At 54.5% G+C, this 20,271-nt stretch overlaps 1 protein-coding gene across 1 annotated transcript; it reads right to left on the bottom strand.

The window, feature by feature from the left end:
* Positions 1–740: 740 nt before the first annotated feature.
* Positions 741–19,224, bottom strand: LOC100442118 (AFG3-like protein 1). The gene is given in 12 exon segments (XM_054534390.2): positions 741–1,021; positions 1,173–1,367; positions 1,446–1,646; positions 2,159–2,170; positions 2,172–2,275; positions 4,582–4,654; positions 4,657–4,709; positions 14,491–14,595; positions 15,579–15,686; positions 17,030–17,183; positions 17,400–17,537; positions 19,135–19,224. Coding segments are annotated over 11 exon segments (1,401 nt in total). The 5' UTR covers positions 17,532–17,537; positions 19,135–19,224; the 3' UTR covers positions 741–757.
* Between the last annotated feature and the right edge of the window lie 1,047 nt (positions 19,225–20,271).

The raw sequence follows: 20,271 nt of genomic DNA, 5'->3' as shown, positions 1-20,271 counted from the left end.
TGCTGGGGCTTCAGGACCACGGCCTCTCCACAAATACCCCTGAGCCGGCTGGGGCCCTGCAGAGCTTCCCCCTCCAAGACTCCAACAAAAAGGGGTCACAGGAACAGAACTGATGATCCAGACACATCCTGCAGTGAAAGCACCTCCAGCCAAGGACAGGGACCAGGTTTTTTAAGCAACTCAATTCCCTCACACTCAGCAGTGCTGCCACGGAGCCAAGGCGCAGGCGGGGGTAAGGGGGCCGCCCCTGATGGGGAACCCAGGTGTGAGGCCCCACAGCTCCACCTCCTCCCTCAGCCATGCACCTGTGGGTGGTGTGGACTTTCCTTTTTAAAGACAGATCAGCAGATCGGCTTCTACCGATCCAAACAGCTGCTTTAGAAACCTGACTTTCCCTTGATACCCGGCTGACGTTCTCCTTTTCTGAATTCTACCAAACGGTGAGGGTTTCTGTGCTGGGCCCAGGCTCCTCTGAGTGACTTTATGACCACACCAACACTCCTCCACGGAGGTCCCAGGAAGGCCTGGTGTCTCCAAGGTGCCCCACGCAAGCCCCTCTTGAAGCTACAGTCGTGCCTTCCTCAGCACCGCAGGGGCCAGAGCCCTGGGGCCTCTCCCGTCTAACCCTGGACCCGACTGTCCTCCAGCAGGAGGGCCCAGGGACTCAGGGTACCCCCTCTGCCCACTCCCACTCCCACTCCCTGCATGTGGGCTCAGAGCACCCTAATCTAAAACGCCCATTCACAGTTGTCACGTTTTAATTTGTTTTGGGTGAGTTTCTGCAGCTGCTTTGCAAAGGCCCCAGGCTATGCAGAGCCCCCCGCACACGCTGCTCCACATCTTCCTCCTCCTGTCCCCGGTTCCAACCCTTCAGCCCCTCGGGTAGGGATGTGTCCTCCTCCAGGCTGCCCATGCCCTCCACAAACTCCTCATAGGTAGACTCCTCCGCGAATGGCCGGGGGCCCAGCAGCTCCATGTCTGCCTTCTCCAGCACTTCCTTCTCCAGGAGCCGCTGGCCCACCTGGAAGCAACGGCCCACCTGTCAGACAGCTCTGAGGACATGATCACAGCCCAAACCTAAGCAAGCTGAAGGATGGGTGTGGCCTTCGGGTGTGACATGACCGTGAGTCAACATGGGACCCACGACCTGTCTAGGCAGAGGCCACACTCACCTTCTCCACATGCTCCCGGCACTGTGTCAGCAGGTCCAGGATGCGCTTGTAGGCGGCACTGACGAGGTGCCGGACCTCCTCATCAATGAGCTGGGTGGTTGCCTCGCTGTACGGCTTCTCCACCAGGGCCTTGCCTTGTCGGGGAAAGTCGAAGGACACCTGGCCCAGCTTCTCACTCATCCCAAACTGCACAATCTGCAAGTGCGGAACCCGGGATGAGCCTGCGCCCAACATAGCCTCCTGCAGCCCGTGCGGGGGGATGCCCACCCTTACCTGGGCGTAGGCGCTCTGGGTGACCTTCCTCAGGTCGTCCTGAGCCCCCGTAGTGATCTGCCCGAAGCATAGCTGCTCAGCCACCCGGCCCCCAAGCATCATGCACATGCGGTCGAAGAGCTGCTCCTGGGTGTAGAGCTGCTGCTCCCGGGGCAGGTACTGTGCGTAGCCGAGCCCCTTGCCCCGGGGGATGATGGACACCTGAGGACAGGACACATGCCCTCACCACCCCAAACACTGTCCCCACTTCCTCCAGGAGCCACCCTGGAGCGGCCAGGCCACCCGACCCTAGCTCTGACCACAGGTCCTTCTACTGGAACAGGAGAGAAGAGAGCCTGACCCAGGCCCCCCGTACACCATGGGGATGCCCCAAGAAGTGCACCCACCTTTGGGAGCTTCACGTGGAAACCACCTCCGCTCTGCCCGCCCTGCAGAGGCTCTGGAGAGGCCAACAGTCGAATCCAGAGCTCAGGAGTGAGGCGGGTTTAACACTGAGGCTGCTCCCTGGAGTCGCATAGCCGAGGCCCCATTTGGAACCCATTGCCCTGCTTTCCTACCCTAAAGGGATCTTTTTACAAATTCTACAACAGTATATTCCTTAAAAAGCTAAAGGGCCAACCCTTGAATGTACCATGCCCACATGACCACAGGTTGGCCCAGAGATACCAGGCCCAAGCCTGCCGGGTGGACTCACTCAGGGTGGGAAGACCAACCTTCAGCAGGGGGCTCCACGTGCTCCAGGAACCAGCCCACCACCGCGTGTCCGGCCTCGTGGTAGGCCACAGTTGTCTTTTCACCAGGCTGCAGGACCTGGGTCTTCTTCTCAAGACCTACACATCACATTCCCAGGCGAGTGAGGCACGGCAGGAGTAGGTGGCTGGGAAATGAGGCCACTCCCTCTGTGCCCAGCCATGTCTGCAGCTACATCTGATCCCCAGGCTCGTCTATACCAGACAGCAGAGGCCAAGCCCCAGCTCCATGCTGCCTTCTTGAAAGTGAAACCCACTTCCCACATACCTCACACAAAGCCTTAAAACAGGCCCACTTGAAGCCAATGGGAACAGCTGTGTGTGAAACACAGCGAGGCACCATATCCTCTGGCTTGACTAAAGATGACAGCACAGCATGACAGGATGGAGAGGGATGATCTCAGTGCCCTAACGGCCCAGTGCAAGGGCAGGTAACAGGACAAAGGAAAAGCACAGATGACACAGCTGGCCCTTCTCAGAGCCCTCTAATCACACCAGGACAGCCCTCAGGAGGCTTTGGTGGCAGGACACGGTGACCACACCTGGAATCCTAGAACTTTGGAGGCCAAAGTAGGAGAATCACTTGAACTCAGGAGATCGAGACCAACCTGGGCTACATACCAAGACCCCATCTCTATAAAATTTTTTAAAATGTTTTCAAGTTAAATAAAAATAAGCAGCTTTGGGCCGGGAGTGGTGACTCACGCCTGCAATCCCAAAACTTTGGGAGGCCAAGGCAGGCAGATCACGAGGTCAGGAGTTCGAGACCATCCTGGCTAACATGGTGAAACCCCATCTCTACTAAAAAATACAAAAAACTAGCTGGTCGTGGTGGTGCACACCTGTAGTCCCAGCTACTCGGGAGGCGGAGGCAAGAGAATCGCTTGAACCCAGGAGGCGGAGCTTGCAGTGAGCCAAGATTGCACCACTGCACTCCAGCCTGGGAGAAAGAGCAAGACTCCATCACTTCATTTCAAAAAAAAAAAAAGAACAGCTTTGGTGTTTGCTTTGGGATACTCGATATTATAAGTACTTTATGTATACATTATACTTCAATAAATGGTTAAATAAAGAAGTAGCAGCTAGAATGCTCTTCCACCTGACCAATGTCAGCTCTCACAGCTTGGGGTGGACCACGAAGGATGGCTACTGGCCACCTCCCTATTCTCCATCCTCAGAACAGCACCAGAGAGAGCCAGGCCAAGCAAGACCGTGTTGGCATTGCCTGGTCTGGCAGCCCCAGGAGACCCTTCCTCACAGCTGACTCCAGTTCCCCAAGCTGGCCTAGCTGCAGGAGGCTGTGTGATCGAGCCCACTCTACAGTCTGCTGAGCTGAAGACAGAGATGGATACCGCTCCCCACCAAGCTGAAAAAAATGCACTGTAAGGCTGGGCACAGTGGCTCGCACTTGTAATCCCAACACTTTGGGAGGCAGAGGTGGGCAGATCATCTGAGGTCAGGAGTTCGAGACCAGCCTGACCAAAATGGTGAAACCCCATCTCTACTAACAATACAAAAATTAGCCAGGTGTGGTGCTACGTGACTGTAATTCCACCTACTCAGGAGGATGAGGCAGGAGAATCGCTTGAACCTGGGAGGGAGAGGTTGCAGTGAGCCGAGATCACGCCACTGTACTCCAGTCTGGGCGACAAGAGCGAAACTCCGTCTCAAAAAAAAAAAAAGAAAAAAGGAAATTCACTTTGTTCACCCCTTTCACGACAGTACTGTCCTGAGGAGGCCCAGGAAGGTCGCTACAGCTTCCAGGAGGCTTTTCTCAGGAAATCTCATCCGTTCCCTTCAGGGAAGAAGGCTCCTTTGCCCTCCACAGTAGGCATTCAAACCTGGTTCTAATATGCCTCCTTGGGCCTCTGACGGCCTGGAAGGCCCATCCCTTTCAATTTCTAAATGTTGCTCCCAGAAGGGGCATGAAAGCTATTGGAGGATCCCAAGTCCCATATGTTGGTTTAGAAAATTGGTTCCTGCATGCAGAATTGATTTTTTTTTTTTTTTTTTGAGACCGAGTCTTGCTCTGTCGCCCAGATTGGAGTGCAGTGGCACGATCCTGGTTCACTGCAACCTCTGCCTCCCAGGTTCATGAGGTTCTCCTGCCTCAGCCTCCTGAGTAGCTGGGACTACAGGTATGTGCCACCATGCCTGGCTAATTTTTGTATTTAAAAATCAAGATAGGGTTTCGCCATACTGGCCAGGCTGGTCTCAAACTCCTGACCTCAAGTGATCCACCCACCTTGGCCTCCCAAAGTGTTGGGATTACAGGTGTGAGCCACCGCGCCCAGCCTGCATGGAGAATGGAAACTGGGGCCAGAGGGTGAGCCTGCCAGGCCCAGAGCTGCAAACACCCCTCCCTCCCTAAGGGCTCCCAGGCTCACCTCCAATGACACTCTCAATGGCCTGCTGAAAGTGTTTCTCCTGAACAGAAGGACTCAGAAGGACTCTCCTGAACAGAAGGGCTCAGCAATCAGGGCTGCTTCACTGCAAACATTCGAAATATCAGCACCTGACCCAGGAAGGGAGAAATAGTCAACAGTCAGTGCTGCTCCTGGCCTCTGGAGCTTGACCCAGATGAGTTGTTAAGGAAAATCTCCAGCAGAGAGACCAAGGCTGAACTTTAGTAGAGAACTTAAAGGTAATGGGAGGTGTCCATCAGTCACCACTATTTAGCCACATTTTTTGTTAACCTTTATTAAGGTATAATTTATAAATCATAAAATCCATCCATTTTACACACACACATCAACGATTTTTAATAAACGGATCATGTGGTGCAACCATTGCCATAATCTAGTTTTAGGACATTTCCATCATCTCTGTAAGGTACCCTATGCTATTTATAGTTAACTCTCATTTCCACTTCTGGCAACCACTCACTTCATGTCTGTCCCTACAGATTTGCTATTCTATACATTTTTATTATTATTCTGCACATTTCACATAAATGGGAACATATATTATGTGGCCTTTTGTTCCTGGCCTCTTGCATTGAGAACAGTATTTTCCAGGTTCACCCATGTTGTGGCATGCATCAATACTTTATTCCTTTTTATAGCAGAATTTGACTACAGTATATACCACTTTAGCCATTCACCTGCTGATGGACACTATGGATGCTTCCATTGGAGCAAAACAGACTCATCCATGCTGAGGGGCAGTCAGAGTCATCCCCAAGTTATCTCTGCTGAATCATCCCTGCTGAGTCATCCTTGCTGAGGGGCAGTGCTGAGATATCACTGCTGAGTCATCCCTGCTGAGGAGCAGTGTTGAGTCATCCCTGCTGAGTCATCCTTTCTGAGGGGCAGTGCTGAGTCATCCCTGCTGAAGGGCAGTACTGAGTCATCCCTGCAGAATCATGCCTGTTGAGGGGCAGTGCTGAGTCATCCCTGCTGAGTCATCCCTGTAGAGGGGCAGTGCTGAGTCATCCCCGTTGGGGGCAGTGACGAGTCATCCCTGCTGAGTCATCCCCGTTGGGGGGCAGTGCTGAGTCATCCCTGCTGAGCCACCCCTGTTGAGTGACAGTGCTGAGTCATCCCTGCTGAGTCATCCCCATTGGGGGGCAGTTGGCAGTGCTGAGTCATCCCTGCTGAGTCATCCCCATTGGGGGGCAGTGCTGAGTCATCCCTACTGAGCTACCCCTGTTGAGTGGCAGTGCTGAGTCATCCCTGCTGAGTCATCCCCGTTGGGGGGGGGCGGTAATGAGTCATCCCTGCTGAGCCATCCCTGTTGGTGGCAGTGCTGAGTCATCCCTCCTGAGCCATCCACGTTGGAGGGCAGTGCTGAGTCATCCCTGCTGAGTTATACCTGTTGGGGGGCAGTGGTGAGTCATCCCTGCTGAGCCATACCTGTTGGGGGGCAGTGCTGAGTCATCCCTGCTGAGTCATCACTGTTGGGGGGGGCAGTGCTGAGTCATCCCTGCTGAGCCATACCTGTTGGGGGGCAGTGCTGAGTGATCCCTCCTGAGTCATCACTGTTGGGGGGGGCAGTCCTGAGTCATCCCTGCTGAGTCATCCCTGCTGAGGAGCAGTGCTGAGTCATCCCTGCTGAGCCACCTCTGCTGAGTCATCTCCGTTGGGGGTTAGTGCTAAGTCATCCCTGCTGAGTCATCCCCGTTGGGAGGCAGTACCGAGTCATTCCTGCTTAGTCATCCCTGCAGAGAGGCAGTACTGAGCCATCCCTGCTGAGTCATCCCTGCTGCGGGGCAGTGCTGAGCCATCCCTGCTGAGGGGCAGTGCTGAGCCATCCCTGCTGAGTCATCCTGGCTGAGGGGCAGTGCTGAGTCATCCCTGCTGCATCATTCCTGCTGAGTCATCCCCATTCAGGGGCAATACTGGGTCATCCCTGCTGAGTCATCCCTGCTGAGGGGCAGTACTGAGTCATCTCTGCTGAATCATCCCTGCTGAGTCATCCCCGTTGGGGGGCAGTGCTGAGTCATCTCTGCTGAGTCATCTCCGTTAGGGGGCAGTGCTGAGTCATCCCTGCTAAGTCATCCCTGCTGAGGAGCAGCATTGAGTCATCCCTGTTGAGTCATCTCCATTGGGGGGCAGTGCTGAGTCATCCCTGCTGAGTCCTCTCAGTTGGAGTGCAGTGCTGAGTCATCCCTGCTCAGTCATCTCTGTCGGGGGGCAGTGCTGAGCCATCCCTGCTGATCATACCTACTCAGTCATGCCTGCTGAGTTATCCCTTTTGGGGGGGGCAGTGCTGAGTCAACTCTACCGACTCATCTCTGTGAAGGGGCAGTGCTGAGTCACCTCTGCTGAGTCATCCCTGTTGAGGGACAGTGCTGAGTCATACCTGATGAGAAATCCCGGATGAGGGCCAGCACTGAGTCATCCCCGTTGGGAAATAGTGCTGAGTCACCCCTGCTGAGTCATCCCTCCTGAGGGGCAGCACTGAGTCATTCCTGCTGAGTAATCCCCGTTGGGGCAGTACTAAGTCATCCCTGCTGATTCATCCCTGCTGAGTCATCTCCATTGGGGGGCAGTGCTGAGTCAGCCCTGCTGAATCATCCCCATGGGGGGCAGCACAGAGTCATCCCTGCTCAGTCATCCCTGCTGAAGAGCAGTGCTGAGTCATCCCTGCTGGGGAGCACTGCTGTCATCCCTGCTGGGTCATCCCCGTTGGGGGGCAGTACTGAGTCATCCCTGCTGAGTCATTTCCATTGGGGGGCAGTGCTGAGTCATCCCTGCTGAGGGGCAGCACTGAGGCATTCCTGCTGAGTCATCCCCGTTGGGGGGCAGTACTGAGTCATCCCTGCTGAGTCATCTCCGTTGGGGGGCAGTGCTGAGTCATCCCTGCTGAGGGGCAGCACTGAGGCATCCCTGCTGAGTCATCCCCGTGGGGGGCAGTACTGAGTCATCCCTGCTTTAGTCATTCCTACTGAGGAGCAGCACTGAGTCATCCCTGCTGAGTCATCTCCGTTGGGGGGCATTGCTGAGCCATCCCTGTTCAGTCATCCTACTGTGGGGGCAGCACTGAGTCAACCCTGCTGATTCATCCCTTCTGACACATCTCCATTGGGGGTCAGTGCTGAGTCATCCCTGCTGAGTCATCCCTGCTCAGTCATCTCCGTTTGGGGGCATTGCTGAGTCATCCCTGCTGAGTCATCTCTGTTTGCAGGCAGTACTGAGGTATCCCTGCTGAGGAGCAGTGCTGAGTCATTCCTCCTGACTCATCCCTGTTGAGTCATCCCTGCTGAGTCATCCCAGCTGAGAGGCAGCACTGAGGCATCCCTGCTTAGTCATCCCTGCTGGGGAGCAGCACTGAGTCATCCCTGCTGAGTCATCCCTGCTGAGTCATCTCTATTGGGGGGCAGTGCTGAGTCATCCCTGCTCAGTCATCCCCGTGGGGGGGCAGTACTGAGTCATCCCTGCTGATTCCTCCCTGCTGAGTCATCTCCCTTGGGGGGCAGTACTGAGTCATCCCTGCTGAGTCACCCCTGCTGAGTCATCTGTGCTAAGGGGCAGCACTGAGGCATCCCGAGTCATCCCCGTTGGGGGGCAGTACTGAGTCATCCCTGCTGAGTCATCCCTGCCGAGGTGCAGCACTGGTCATCCCTCCTGAGTCTTGCCCGTTGGGGAGCAGTACTGAATCACCCCTGCTTAGTCATCCCTGCTGAGGGGCAACATTGAGGCATCCCTGCTGAGTCATCCCTGTTGGGGGGGCAGTACTGAGATATCCCTGCTGAGTCATCCTTGCTGAGTCATCTCCGTTGGCGGGCAGTGCTAAGTCATCCCTGCTTAGTAATCCCTGCTGAGGAGCAGCACTGTGTCATCCCTGCAGAGTCATCCCTGCTGTGTCATCTCCGCTGAGGGGCAGTGCTGATTCATCCTTGCTGATTCATCCCTAATGAGTCATCTCCGTTGGGGGGCAGCGATGAGTCTTCACTGCTGAGTCACCCCTGCTAAGTCATCCCTGCTGAGGGGCAGCAATGAGGCATCCCTGCTGAGTCATCCCCGTTTGGGGGCAGTACTGAGGCATCCTTGCTTAGTCATCCCTGCTGAGGAGCAGCACTGAGTCATCCCTGCTGAGTCATCTCTCAGTCATCTCCGCTGGGGGGCAGTGCTGAGTCATCCCTTCTCCGTCATCCCCGTGGGGGGGCAGTATTGAGTCACTCCTGCTTATTCGACCATGATGAGTCATCTCCGTTGGGGGGCAGTGCTGAGTCATCCCTGCTGAGGGGCATCACTGAGGCATCACTGCTGAGTCATCCCCGCTGGGGGGCAGTACTGAGTCATCTCTGGTTACTCATCCCTGCTGAGGAGCAGCACTGAGTCATCCCTGCAGAGTCATAACTGCTGACTCATCTCCGTTAGGGTGCAGTGCTGAGTCATCCCTGCTAAGTCACCCCTACTGAGTCATCCCCGTTTGGGGGCAGTACTGAGGCATCCCTGCTGAGTCATCCCTGCTGAGGAGCAGCACTGAGTCATCCCTGCTGAGTCATCCCCGCTGGGGGGCAGTACTGAGTCATCTCTGGTTACTCATCCCTGCTGAGGAGCAGCACTGAGTCATCCCTGCAGAGTCATAACTGCTGACTCATCTCCGTTAGGGTGCAGTGCTGAGTCATCCCTGCTAAGTCACCCCTACTGAGTCATCCCTGCTGAGGGGCAGCACTGAGGCATCCCTGCTGAGTCATCCCTGCTGAGGAGCAGCACTGAGTCATCCCTGCTGAGTCAACCCTGCAGAGTCATCTCCGTTGGGGGGTAGTGCTGAGTCATCCCTGGTCAGTCATCCCCGTGGAGGAGCAGTACAGAGTCATCCCTGCATATTCAATCCTGCTGATCAACAGCACTGAGTCATCCCTGCTGAGTCATCCCTGCTGTCATCGCCGTTGGGGGGCAGTGCTAAGTCATCCCTGCTGAGTTATCCCAGCTAAAGGGCAGCACTGAGGTATTCCTGCTGAGTCATCCCCATTGGGGGGCAGTACTGAGTCATTCCTGCTGAGTCATCTCCGTTGGGGGGCAGTACAGAGTCATCCCTGCTGATTCATCCCTGCTGTATCATCTCCGTTGGGGGGCAGTGCTGAGTCATCCCTGCTGAGTCATCTCCGTTGGGGGGCAGTGCTGAGTCATCCCTGCTAAGTTACCCCTGTTGACTCAACCCTGCTGAGGGGCAGCACTGAGGCATCCCTTCTGAGTCATCCCCGTTAGGGGGCAGTACTGAATCATCCCTACTGAGTCATCCCTGCTGAGTCATCCCTGCTGAGTCATCTCTGTTGGGGGGTAGTGCTGAGTCATCCCTGGTCAGTCATCCCCGTGGAGGAGCAGTACAGAGTCATCCCTGCATATTCAATCCTGCTGATCAACAGCACTGAGTCATCCCTGCTGAGTCATCCCTGCTGTCATCGCCGTTGGGGGGCAGTGCTAAGTCATCCCTGCTGAGTTATCCCAGCTAAAGGGCAGCACTGAGGTATTCCTGCTGAGTCATCCCCATTGGGGGGCAGTACTGAGTCATTCCTGCTGAGTCATCTCCGTTGGGGGGCAGTACAGAGTCATCCCTGCTGATTCATCCCTGCTGTATCATCTCCGTTGGGGGGCAGTGCTGAGTCATCCCTGCTAAGTTACCCCTGTTGACTCAACCCTGCTGAGGGGCAGCACTGAGGCATCCCTTCTGAGTCATCCCCGTTAGGGGGCAGTACTGAATCATCCCTACTGAGTCATCCCTGCTGAGTCATCCCTGCTGAGTCATCTCCGTTGGGGGGCAGTGCTGAGTCATCCCTGCTCAGTCATCCCCGTGGGGGGGCAGTACCGACTCATCCCTGCTGAGTCATCCCTGCTGAGTCATCCCTGCTGAGGGGCAGCACTGAGGCATCCCTGCTGAGTCATCCCCATGGGGGGGGCAATACTGAGTCATCCCTGCTGAGTCAACCCCGTGGGGGGGGGGGCAGTACTGAGTCAGCCCTGCTGAGTCATCCCTGCTGAGTCATCTCCGTTTGGGGCCAGTACTGAGGCATCCCTGCTGACTCATCCCTGTTGAGTCATCCCCGTTGAAGGGCAGTGCTGAGTCATCCCTGCTGAGTCATCCCGGCTGAGGGGCAGCACTGAGGCATCCCTGCTTAGTCGTCCCTGCTGGGCAGCAGCACTGAGTCATCCCTGCTGAGTCATCCCTGCTGAGTCATCTCCGTTGGGGGGCAGTGCTGAGTCATCCCTGCTCAGTCATCCCCTTGGGGGAGCAGTACTGAGTCATCCCTGCTGACTCATCCCTGCTGAGTCGGGGGAGCAGTACTGAGTCATCCCTGCTGACTCATCCCTGCTGAGTCGGGGGAGCAGTACTGAGTCATCCCTGCTGACTCATCCCTGCTGAGTCATCTCCGTTGGGGGGCAGTGCTGAGTCATCCCTGCTCAGTCATCCCCTTGGGGGAGCAGTACTGAGTCATCCCTGCTGATTCATCCCTGCTGAGTCATCTCCGTTGGGGGGCAGTACTGAGTCATCCCTGCTGAGGGGCAGCACTGAGATACCCTGCTGAATCATCCCCTTTGGGGGGCAGTTCTGAGTCATCCCTGCTGATTCATCCCTAATGAGTCATCTCCGTTCGGGGACAGTGATGAGTCATCCCTGCTTAGTCATCCCTGCTGAGGAGCAGCACTGAGTCATCCCTGCTGAGTCATCTCTGTTGGGAGGCAGTGCTGATTCATCCCTGGTCAGTCATCCCCGTGGGGGGGCAGTACTGATTCATCACTCCTGATTCATCCCTGCTGATTCATCCCTGCTGAGGGGCAGCACTGCCACATCCCTGCTGAGTCATCCCCGTTGGGAGGCAGTACTGAGTAATCCCTGCTGAGGAGCAGCACTGAGTCATCCCTGCTGAGAAGCAGCACTGAGTCATCCCTACGGAGTTATCCCTGCTGAGTCATCTCCGTTGGGGGGCAGCACTGAGCCATCCCTACTCAGTCATCCCCGTGGGGGGGCAGTACTGAGTCAGCCCTGCTGAGTCATCTCCGTTAGGAGGCAGTGCTGAGTCATCCCTGCTGAGTCATCTCCGTTGGGGGGCTGTGCTGAGTCATCCCTGCTCAGTCATCCCCATGGGGGGGCAATACTGAGTCATCCCTGCTGAGTCATGTCCATTGGGGGGTAGCACTGAGTCATCCCTGCTGAGTCACCCCTGCTGAGTCATCCGTGCTGAGGGGCAGCACTTAGGCATCCCTTCTGAGTCATCCCCGTTGGGGGGCAATACTGAGTCATCCCTGCTGAGTCATCTCTGTTGGGGGGCAGTGCTGAGTCATCCCTATTTAGTCATCCCTGCTGAGGAGAAGCACTGAGTCATCCCTGCTGAGTCATCTCCGTTGTGGGGCAGTGCTGAGTCATCCCTGCTCAGTCATCCCCGTGGGGGGGCATTACTGAGTAAGCCCTGCTGATTCACCCCTTCTGACTCATCTCCCTTAGGGGGCAGTGCTGAGTCATACCTGCTGAGTCATCCCTGCTGAGTCATCTCCATTTGGGGGCATTACTGAGGCATCCCTCCTGAGTCATCCCCGTTGGGGGGGCAGTACTGAGTCATCCCTGCTGAGTCATCCCTGCTGAGAAGCAGCACTGAGTCATCCCTAAGTCATCTCCATTGGGGGGCAGTGCTGAGTCATCCCTGCTGACTCATCCCTGCTGAGGAGCAGCACTGAGTAATCCCTGCTGAGTCATTTCCGTTGAGAGGCAGTGCTGAGTCATCTCTGCTAAGTCATCCCTCCTGAGAGGCAGCACTGAGGCATCCCTACTGAGTCATCCCCGTTGGGGGGCAGTAGAGTCCTCCCTGCTGAGTCATGCCTGCTGAGTTATCTCCATTGGGGGGCAGTGCTGAGTCATCCCTGCCTAGTCAGCCCCGTTGAGGATCAGCACTGAGTCATTCCTGCAGAGTCATCTCTCAGTCATCTCCGCTGGGGGGCAGTGCTGAGTCATCCCTTCTCCGTCATCCCCATGGGGAGGGGGGGCGGTACTGACTCACCCCTGCCTATTCGTCCATGCTGACTCATCTCCGTTGGGGGTAGTGCTGAGTCATCCCTGCTGAGTCACCCCTGCTGAGGGGCAGCACTGATGCATCCCTGCTGAGTCATCCCCGCTGGGGGGCAGTACTGAGTCATCTCTGGTTACTCATCCCTACTGAGGAGCAGCACTGAGTCATCCCAGCAGAGTCATAACTGCTGACTCATCTCCGTTAGGGTGCAGTGCTGAGTCATCCCTGCTAAGTCACCCCTGCTGAGTCATCCCTGCTGAGGGGCAGCACTGAGGCATCCCTGGTGAGGAGCAGTGCTGAGTCATCCCTGCTGACTCATGCCTGTTGAGTCATCCCTGCTGAGTCATCTCCGTTGGGGGGCAGTGCTGAGCCATCCCTGCTGAGTCATCCCTGCTGAGGGGCAGCATTAAGTCATCCCTGCTAAGTCTTCCCCGTTGGGGAGCAGTACTGAGTCATCCCTGCTGAGGAGCAGCACTGAGTCATTCCTGCTGAGCCATCCCTGTTGAGTCATCTCCATTCGGGGGCAGTGCTGAGTCATCCTTGCTGAGGAGCAGTGCTGAGTCATCCTTGCTGTGTCATCCCTCTTGAGGGGCAGTGCTGAGCCATCCCTGCTGAGTCATCCTTGCTGAGGGGCAGTGCTGAGTCATCCCTGCTGAGCCATCCCTGTTGGGGCAGTGCTGTCATCCCTGCTGAGTCATCCCTGTGGGGGGGGCAGTGCTGAGTCATCGTTGCTGAGTCATCCCTTTTGAGGGGCAGTGCTGAGTCATCCTTGCTGTGTCATCCCTGCTGAGGGACAGTGCTAAGTCATCTCTGCTGAGTCATCCCTTTTGAGGGGCGGTGCAGAGTCATCCCTGTTAAAAGGTAGTGCTTAGTAATCCCTGCTGAGGGGCAGAGTCATCAGAGTCATCCCTGCTGAGGGGCAAAGCTAAGTCATCTCTGTTGAGGGGTAGTGCTGAGTCAGCCCTGCTGAGTCATCCCCCTCTAGGGACAGAAGAAACAGTCTTGGTAACATTCCAGCTTTTTAACTTTGGTATGTAAACAGACATCTGAAGTCAGCCATAGGAGAGAAGAAAAGGGAGGAAGCACATTTTGTGTCTAAGACAGATGACACCTTTCAGATGCCTGCCAGGAAAGACCTCACTCACCATCCTGCAGCAGGCAAACGTACAATCCTCTGTGAATACACGTGACCTGACACTAGGCAGGACACTGTGGGGAGCCAGGGGACGGGTACCACTGGGGGCGCCAAGGCAGCTGGAGGTGATGAGATGCCACAGCAGAATGTTCCAGGGGTGGCAGGAGCAGGTGGGCATAGGTCAGAAGCCGTGGCCAATGGCCGCATAACCATGAGGTACTGAGGCAGCAAACAGCTGCGGAGCATGGGTGAGGAGAACAGGAATCCCCCTGGAAAAGTCCCCACTCATTCCTGACGGTGATCCCGCCTAGGCAGGGAAGTAGGTTTCCTAGTATAGACCAGGATTTCATTAAAAAGAAGAGAGAAAAGCAAATGAGCTTCCTCAGCAGGGAGGGCAAGCCCCAGGCAGAAACGCTGCAGGAAGCATCAGGTTGCCAGATTCTCCCCCTGGGACATTACTGTCAGCTCTGCAGTAAAACTCACTAAGTCTGACTTTAATTAAGACAGAAATTTGAGTGGGTACAAATTAGTTTTGGGGCTAAGAAAACTGATCTCTGAGGCCTCTGAATGCTCTCAACAGGTGAAAAGTCCTGCAGACAAGGGTGAGCACTGCCAGAACTGAATGAAAATGGCCAGTCAGCACCCCCCATGACAAGGAGCAGAGCACACATGGCTCCCACCACGGGGAACAGCACAGCCCGCAGCACTCACCAGTGAAGCCTGGGGTGAGCGCTGCCAGCTTCCTCGCCAGGACATCCTTATTGAGGCTCTCGTCCAGCTTCAGTGGGCGTAGGTGGACCTTAAAGATGGAGGACCCTGCCTTTGATGTCAGGGGGACCCAATGAAAAACAGAGAGAGAGGCATGGGCTCTTGTGCTTTCTGGGTCTTCAGAACAGTCACCCGCAACCATATCACAGAACTGCAAGGACAGCTGGGGTCCCTGTGGAGGTCTCTGCTATCATCCTCCAGACACAGCTGGAAGCAATGGCAGAAACCAGCCAGGCCACATGCACATCTGGCTCCACAGCTACTAAACCCCTCAACCGAGGGCCACGCGACTTGACAGCAAGCAACACAAGGGCCACATGGGATTAATGCTTCCTAACACAAGAGGGTAGGGGGAAGGCGACGCTGGCTGACCGTCAGGATGAAGAGTAAGGGATAAATTGCTGTCTTCTAAATTATCAATTTTTACTTTTTCATTTATTTATTGTTTTTGAGACAGAGTTTTGCTCTTGTTGCCCAGGCTGGAGTGCAGTGGTGCAATCTCGGCTCACCGCAACCTCTGCCTCCCAGGTTCAAGCGATTCTCCTACCTCAGCCTTCCAAGTAGCTGGGAGTACAGGCATACGCCACCACGCCCAGCTAATTTTGTATTTTTAGTAGAGACAAGGTTTCACCATATGGGCCAGGCTGGTCTCAAACTCCTGACATAGTGATCTGCCTGCCTCAGCCTCCAAAAGAGCTGGGATTACAGGCGTGAGCCACCACGCTGAGCCGACTATCACATTTTTATAGCAATGAAAAAAAAAAGCTGGATAATAAGTATCTGTTACATCCCTCCCGCCTGTCTGTATTGCAGCAACACCCCTGCAGGCACAACCACATATATTCTTGCCAAAAAGTGGATTGCCAGGGGAGGACTCACAGCAGCAACTTGGGGCTCTCACACATTTTCAAAATGTTACATTAACTGCTTCGGAATTACTATCAAAATCTCCTCCAACTACACTGCAAATCACCTAAACAAACTTTTTGGCCAAGGGGATAAACGCCCAACCCTGAGAAAGGGGTACTCACCAATGTAAATCTGGCGATCAAACCGGCCAGGCCGCATCAGGGCCGGGTCCAGGATGCCAGGGCATTTGGTGCCAGCCAACGTCACGACGTTGGTGGCAGAGTTGCACCCTGGACACAGGAGAGGCAGGTGAGCCTGAGCAGGAAGCCCGATGTGTGCATGGCAGATAACCAGCCATCCCTCTGCTAACTGGGAACCCCACAGCCTGGCTCAGGGGGTACAGAGAAGTCCAGGGCATGGGCCCTCCTTATCCTGACTTATTATGGGTTCCTGCAGCCTCTGACACCACGTGGTGCTGGAGTGGAGGAGGGCAGGCCAGCGGCTGCACAGGAAATGGAATGGCCAGCAGAGGGGAAGGGAGGAGAAAGGCTGAGTGCTCCACTTCCCTCCTCTCTCCAATCGGTCCCCTCCAGATATCAAAACAGTCATAATCTAATTAGAATTACTACTGGGTACTAAAGACAAAACAATATTTAGGAAATGCTTTTGGCCCGTAGAGAAATGTTTAACACAGTAGGCCTGACTGCTGTCCTCAGAAAGGCCTGCTCGCAAGGGCAGTGTCTGGGCACTGTGATTCTGGGAGCGTTCCCACCATTCCTTGAGAAAAACAGCTCCCTGGGCCCAAACACTTTGTGCGCCCGCAGCAAAAACCCTGGGAACCAAGTCTCTCCTGAGCTTCCTGGTCAACATCAGGCAGGCGTGGTCACAGCTTGATGCTGGGGGAAGTCAGCGCGTCCCATGTGGCTCCATTGGGGGAGGGTTCAACACTGACCTGGTCTCCCCGCGACCCAATGCGCCTTCTCCCCGGCTGATTTTGCTGTATTAACGGTAATAAATTAAAGCCCTGAGTGCTACTACAGACTGAGTCCTATGACTTCTCCTAGCAAGTCACCACATCTGGGGTGGTCTTAGGGATCCCAACACGGCCCTAAAGCCAAAGTGAAAATCAAATCTGCCAAAGGTCTAAGTGAAAGTTTTTCCAAATCTGAAAGCTGGCACAGAAGCCTGGATGTGTCCAATGAGGCTTTAGCAGGACTGACAGACGACAATCAGTCACATCTTAGCTATAAACACTCTGAGAGGAAGCGGGCCTGGGGGGTCTGTGAGATTCTGGGTGATGCAGGGGCAGCAAGACAAGGCTCAGAGTGGAAGGAGCATGGGTTGGGCACACACCACCCCGGGGGCACCATCAGGAGCAGCCATGCTCGGCTACCTGGTCCCCCTCCCCAGAGAAGCAGGTGTCTCCACACTCCAGAGAACTCCTCTCCATCTGGGGGCAGGGGAATGCACTGGAGGAGGCTTGTGAATCTAACACAGCTTTCTCCAGCACGTTTGCTTGAGAGCATCGTTCCTTAAAAACAGAATAATCAGGGATTCTCTTCTGGGGGTGACTGAACAGAAAAAGGCTGTGCAGACTGTTCCTAAGCAGCTGCAGGGCAACAGCTGCACACACCATCCATCTCCACAAGCATCTGGTTCAGGGTGCTCTCCTGATCACTCTGGCCTCCAACGTGCCCTTGGCCTCGCTTCCTGCCAATCGCATCAATCTCATCAATGAATAAGATACATGGAGCATTTTTCCGGGCCATTGCAAACATGTCACGAACCTGAAACAGGAACCCACACAGAATCGGTTTTGCTACTGGTAGGAAGACGGGAACGCCAGTTATCCTCCACCCTCTCCTCTGACCCATTTTGCCTCGGTGCACCAGCACCTCCCACACATGCCCATGCCCAGGACCCCACACCAAGCTATTCAAGTTGACCAGTCCTGGTCAAGGCACGGTGCTGAGGCCACCTGCAGCAGGTTCCCATCCACCTACCCTTGCTGGCCCAACGCCAACAAACATTTCCAGGAACTCAGACCCGTTCACAGTGATGAAGGGCACAGTGGCCTCCCCTGCAGTTGCTTTGGCAAGAAGGGTCTTGCCGGTACCAGGAGGACCAATGAGCATGGCTCCCTGAAACAGAATGGTGACATCTGGCTCTTAACAGGGGAGCAGACGGTACACAGGACAGCTGCTTAAACTGGTGACTTCTGAGATTGACTAAGAAGAATCCCATTAGGGATGGCTAAGGAGCTGCAGGGCAGGAGGGGGCTAGACTTGCCCACAGCACACTCCGTCCTATCCATGTGCTCCAGGAAAGGCATCCACCATGGCCGCACACACAGCCAGCTCTTCATGATGGATTCTCATGGGGGATGCCACAGGCAGAGGTAATTCTGGGAAATCACTGTACCTCATACCCAAGAACAGGAAACCCAGATGGGCCCTGACCCCACTAACTCTTTCCTGACATCCACAGCACAGCACGAGGCCTGTGATGTAACACAGAGGCTGACAGAGCCCCCTCTCGCAGGAGCCCCTGCCTGCTGGGAAAGGGGGACCAACACACCATGTGAGGGGCCTTCCTTGGTACCTGACTGCCTCACCCACTCCCTCTATCATACAGATTTTCCCCAGCAAATACATGCATATGAAAAAAAAAAAACTGTAATTTGTTCAGCAGCAACAGACATAAATTTAAAAAATAAAAAAAAAAAAAGGATGCGATGGCTCACATCTGTAATCTCAGCACTTTGGGAGGCTAAGGCAGGTGGATCACCTGAAGTCAGGAGTTTGAGACCAGCCTGGCCAACATGGTGAAATCCTGTCTCTACTAAAATTACAAAAATTAGCTGGGCATGGTGATACACAACTGTTAATTCCAGCTTCTCGGGAGGCTGAGGCAGGAGAATCGCTTGAACCCGGGAGGTGGAGGTTGCAGTGAGCCGAGATCGTGCCATTGCACTCCAGCCTGGGCAACAGAGCAAGACTCTGTCTCCAAAAAAAAAAAAAAATTCTGAAAGGCAAAGAGAACCACCCACTGCAGCACCTGACTATGAGCTGAGGTGAGTGGCAGCTGCCGGTGGAGCTCCAACAGGAGCAGAAGGCCACAGGCTCTACACGTCCGTCACACACACCTGCTTCCCAGCCTCATGCTCATCAAAGTGGAAACATGTCTGTCACCTTCTGGCTCCGCCCCAGGTTCCCAGTGCTCGGTATAATCATTATTTGTTGTTTGGAACAAACTGCCCAGTGAATGCCCACCCCATTGGGAGGTGCTGGGGGTGGGGGTGCAAGGCCACTGCAAGGATCTGGGTGTCCTCAGCCTGGTCCAAAGCCCAGAGGTGACTTAAAGGGTGTGTGAATCGAGTTTCTGTGAATGCAAATATTTCTGGGAAAAAAATCCATGGCTTCTCTCAGGCCCCCAAAGAGTCATGAACCCAAAATGGCACCAAGAGATAAACTTGCCCTGTGTGCCCAGCAGCCAGATCCAGCACCCACACCACCCGCAATGCACTGGCTGTCTGGCTGCACACACCCAGCCACTGGCTGGCTGGGTCATCGGCTTACCAAGAGGCAACTACATCTGATCCCAAGCCTGTTCATACAAGTTGTACCTGTTGTTCTATGTAATTAATATTAAATTAATAAAACAGGAGTAAGAACCAACTCTGACCCACAGCCATCTCTGTGGAGCTCAGAGTACTACTACATTTTCTAAAATCAATACCTTTGGAATTTTTGCTCCTAAGTCCTGATACTGCTTGGGATTCTTCAGGAAATTCACAAATTCCGTAATTTCCAATTTGGCTTCTTCGCACCCAGCTACGTCTGCAAATCGCACATCGATGTTGCTTTCTAAGATCTTGGCTTTTGTCTCACCAACACTGAAGAGGCCCCCTCCTCATCTACTGCGCCTGGATCCCATAAGGCCCCTCCTGGCAGCATAGAGGAGAATGCCAACCAGGAGAAGGGTGGGCACCAGGCTTCACAAGAAAAAGCTGGAAAATCCAAGAGAACTACTTGTCACGCTCAGGAGGTCAGAAATAGCACCTTCGTGCCAGGCACGGTGGGTCACGTCCGTAATCCCAGCACGTTGGGAAGCCACGGTGAGAGGATCTCTTGAGTCCAGAAGTTCAAGACCAGCCTGGGCAACGTGGCAAGACTCCGTCTCTAAAAAAAATATAAAAATGACCGGGTGTGGCGGCTCACACCTGTAATCCCAGCACTATGGGAGGCCAAGGCAGGTGGATCACCTGAGGTAAGGAGTTCGAGACCAGCCTAACCAACCTGGTGAAACCCTGTCTCTACTAAAAATACAAAAATTAGCTGGGCATTGTGGCGTGTGCCTGTAGTTCCAGCTCCTCAGGAGGCTGAGGTGAGAGGATTGCTTGTGCCTGGGAGTTCAAGGCTGCAGTGAGCCATGACTACACAACTATACTGTAGCCTGGATGACAAAGCAAAACCCTGTCTCTTAGAAGAGACTGCTCTAGGACTTTGTTTTGCTACACAAAAGGGAGCAGATTTTTTTCCTTTTTTTAAGATAGTGTCTCACTGTCACCCAGGCTGGTGGGCAGTGGCATGATCAAAGTAACCTTGAACTCCCAGGCTCAAGAGATTCTCCTGCCTCAACCTCCTGAGTAGCTAGAACCACAGGCATGCATGCCACCACACCAGATAATTTTTTAACTTTTTATAGATACGCAGTCTCACTATGTTGTCCAGCTGGTCTCAAACTCCTAGTCTCAGGTGATCCTCCCTCCTCAGTCTCCCAAAACACTGGGATTACCTATGTGAGCCATCACGCCCGGCCCTTGGCCTCTTTTTTTTTTTTTTTTTTTTTTTTTGAGATGGAGTCTCGCTCTCT

This window comes from Pongo abelii, chromosome 18, assembly GCF_028885655.2.
Source record: "Pongo abelii isolate AG06213 chromosome 18, NHGRI_mPonAbe1-v2.0_pri, whole genome shotgun sequence".
Classification (NCBI taxonomy): domain Eukaryota; kingdom Metazoa; phylum Chordata; class Mammalia; order Primates; family Hominidae; genus Pongo; species Pongo abelii.
The sequence above is the reverse complement of the archived record's forward strand: the minus strand, read 5'-3'. Positions and strand labels throughout refer to the sequence as shown.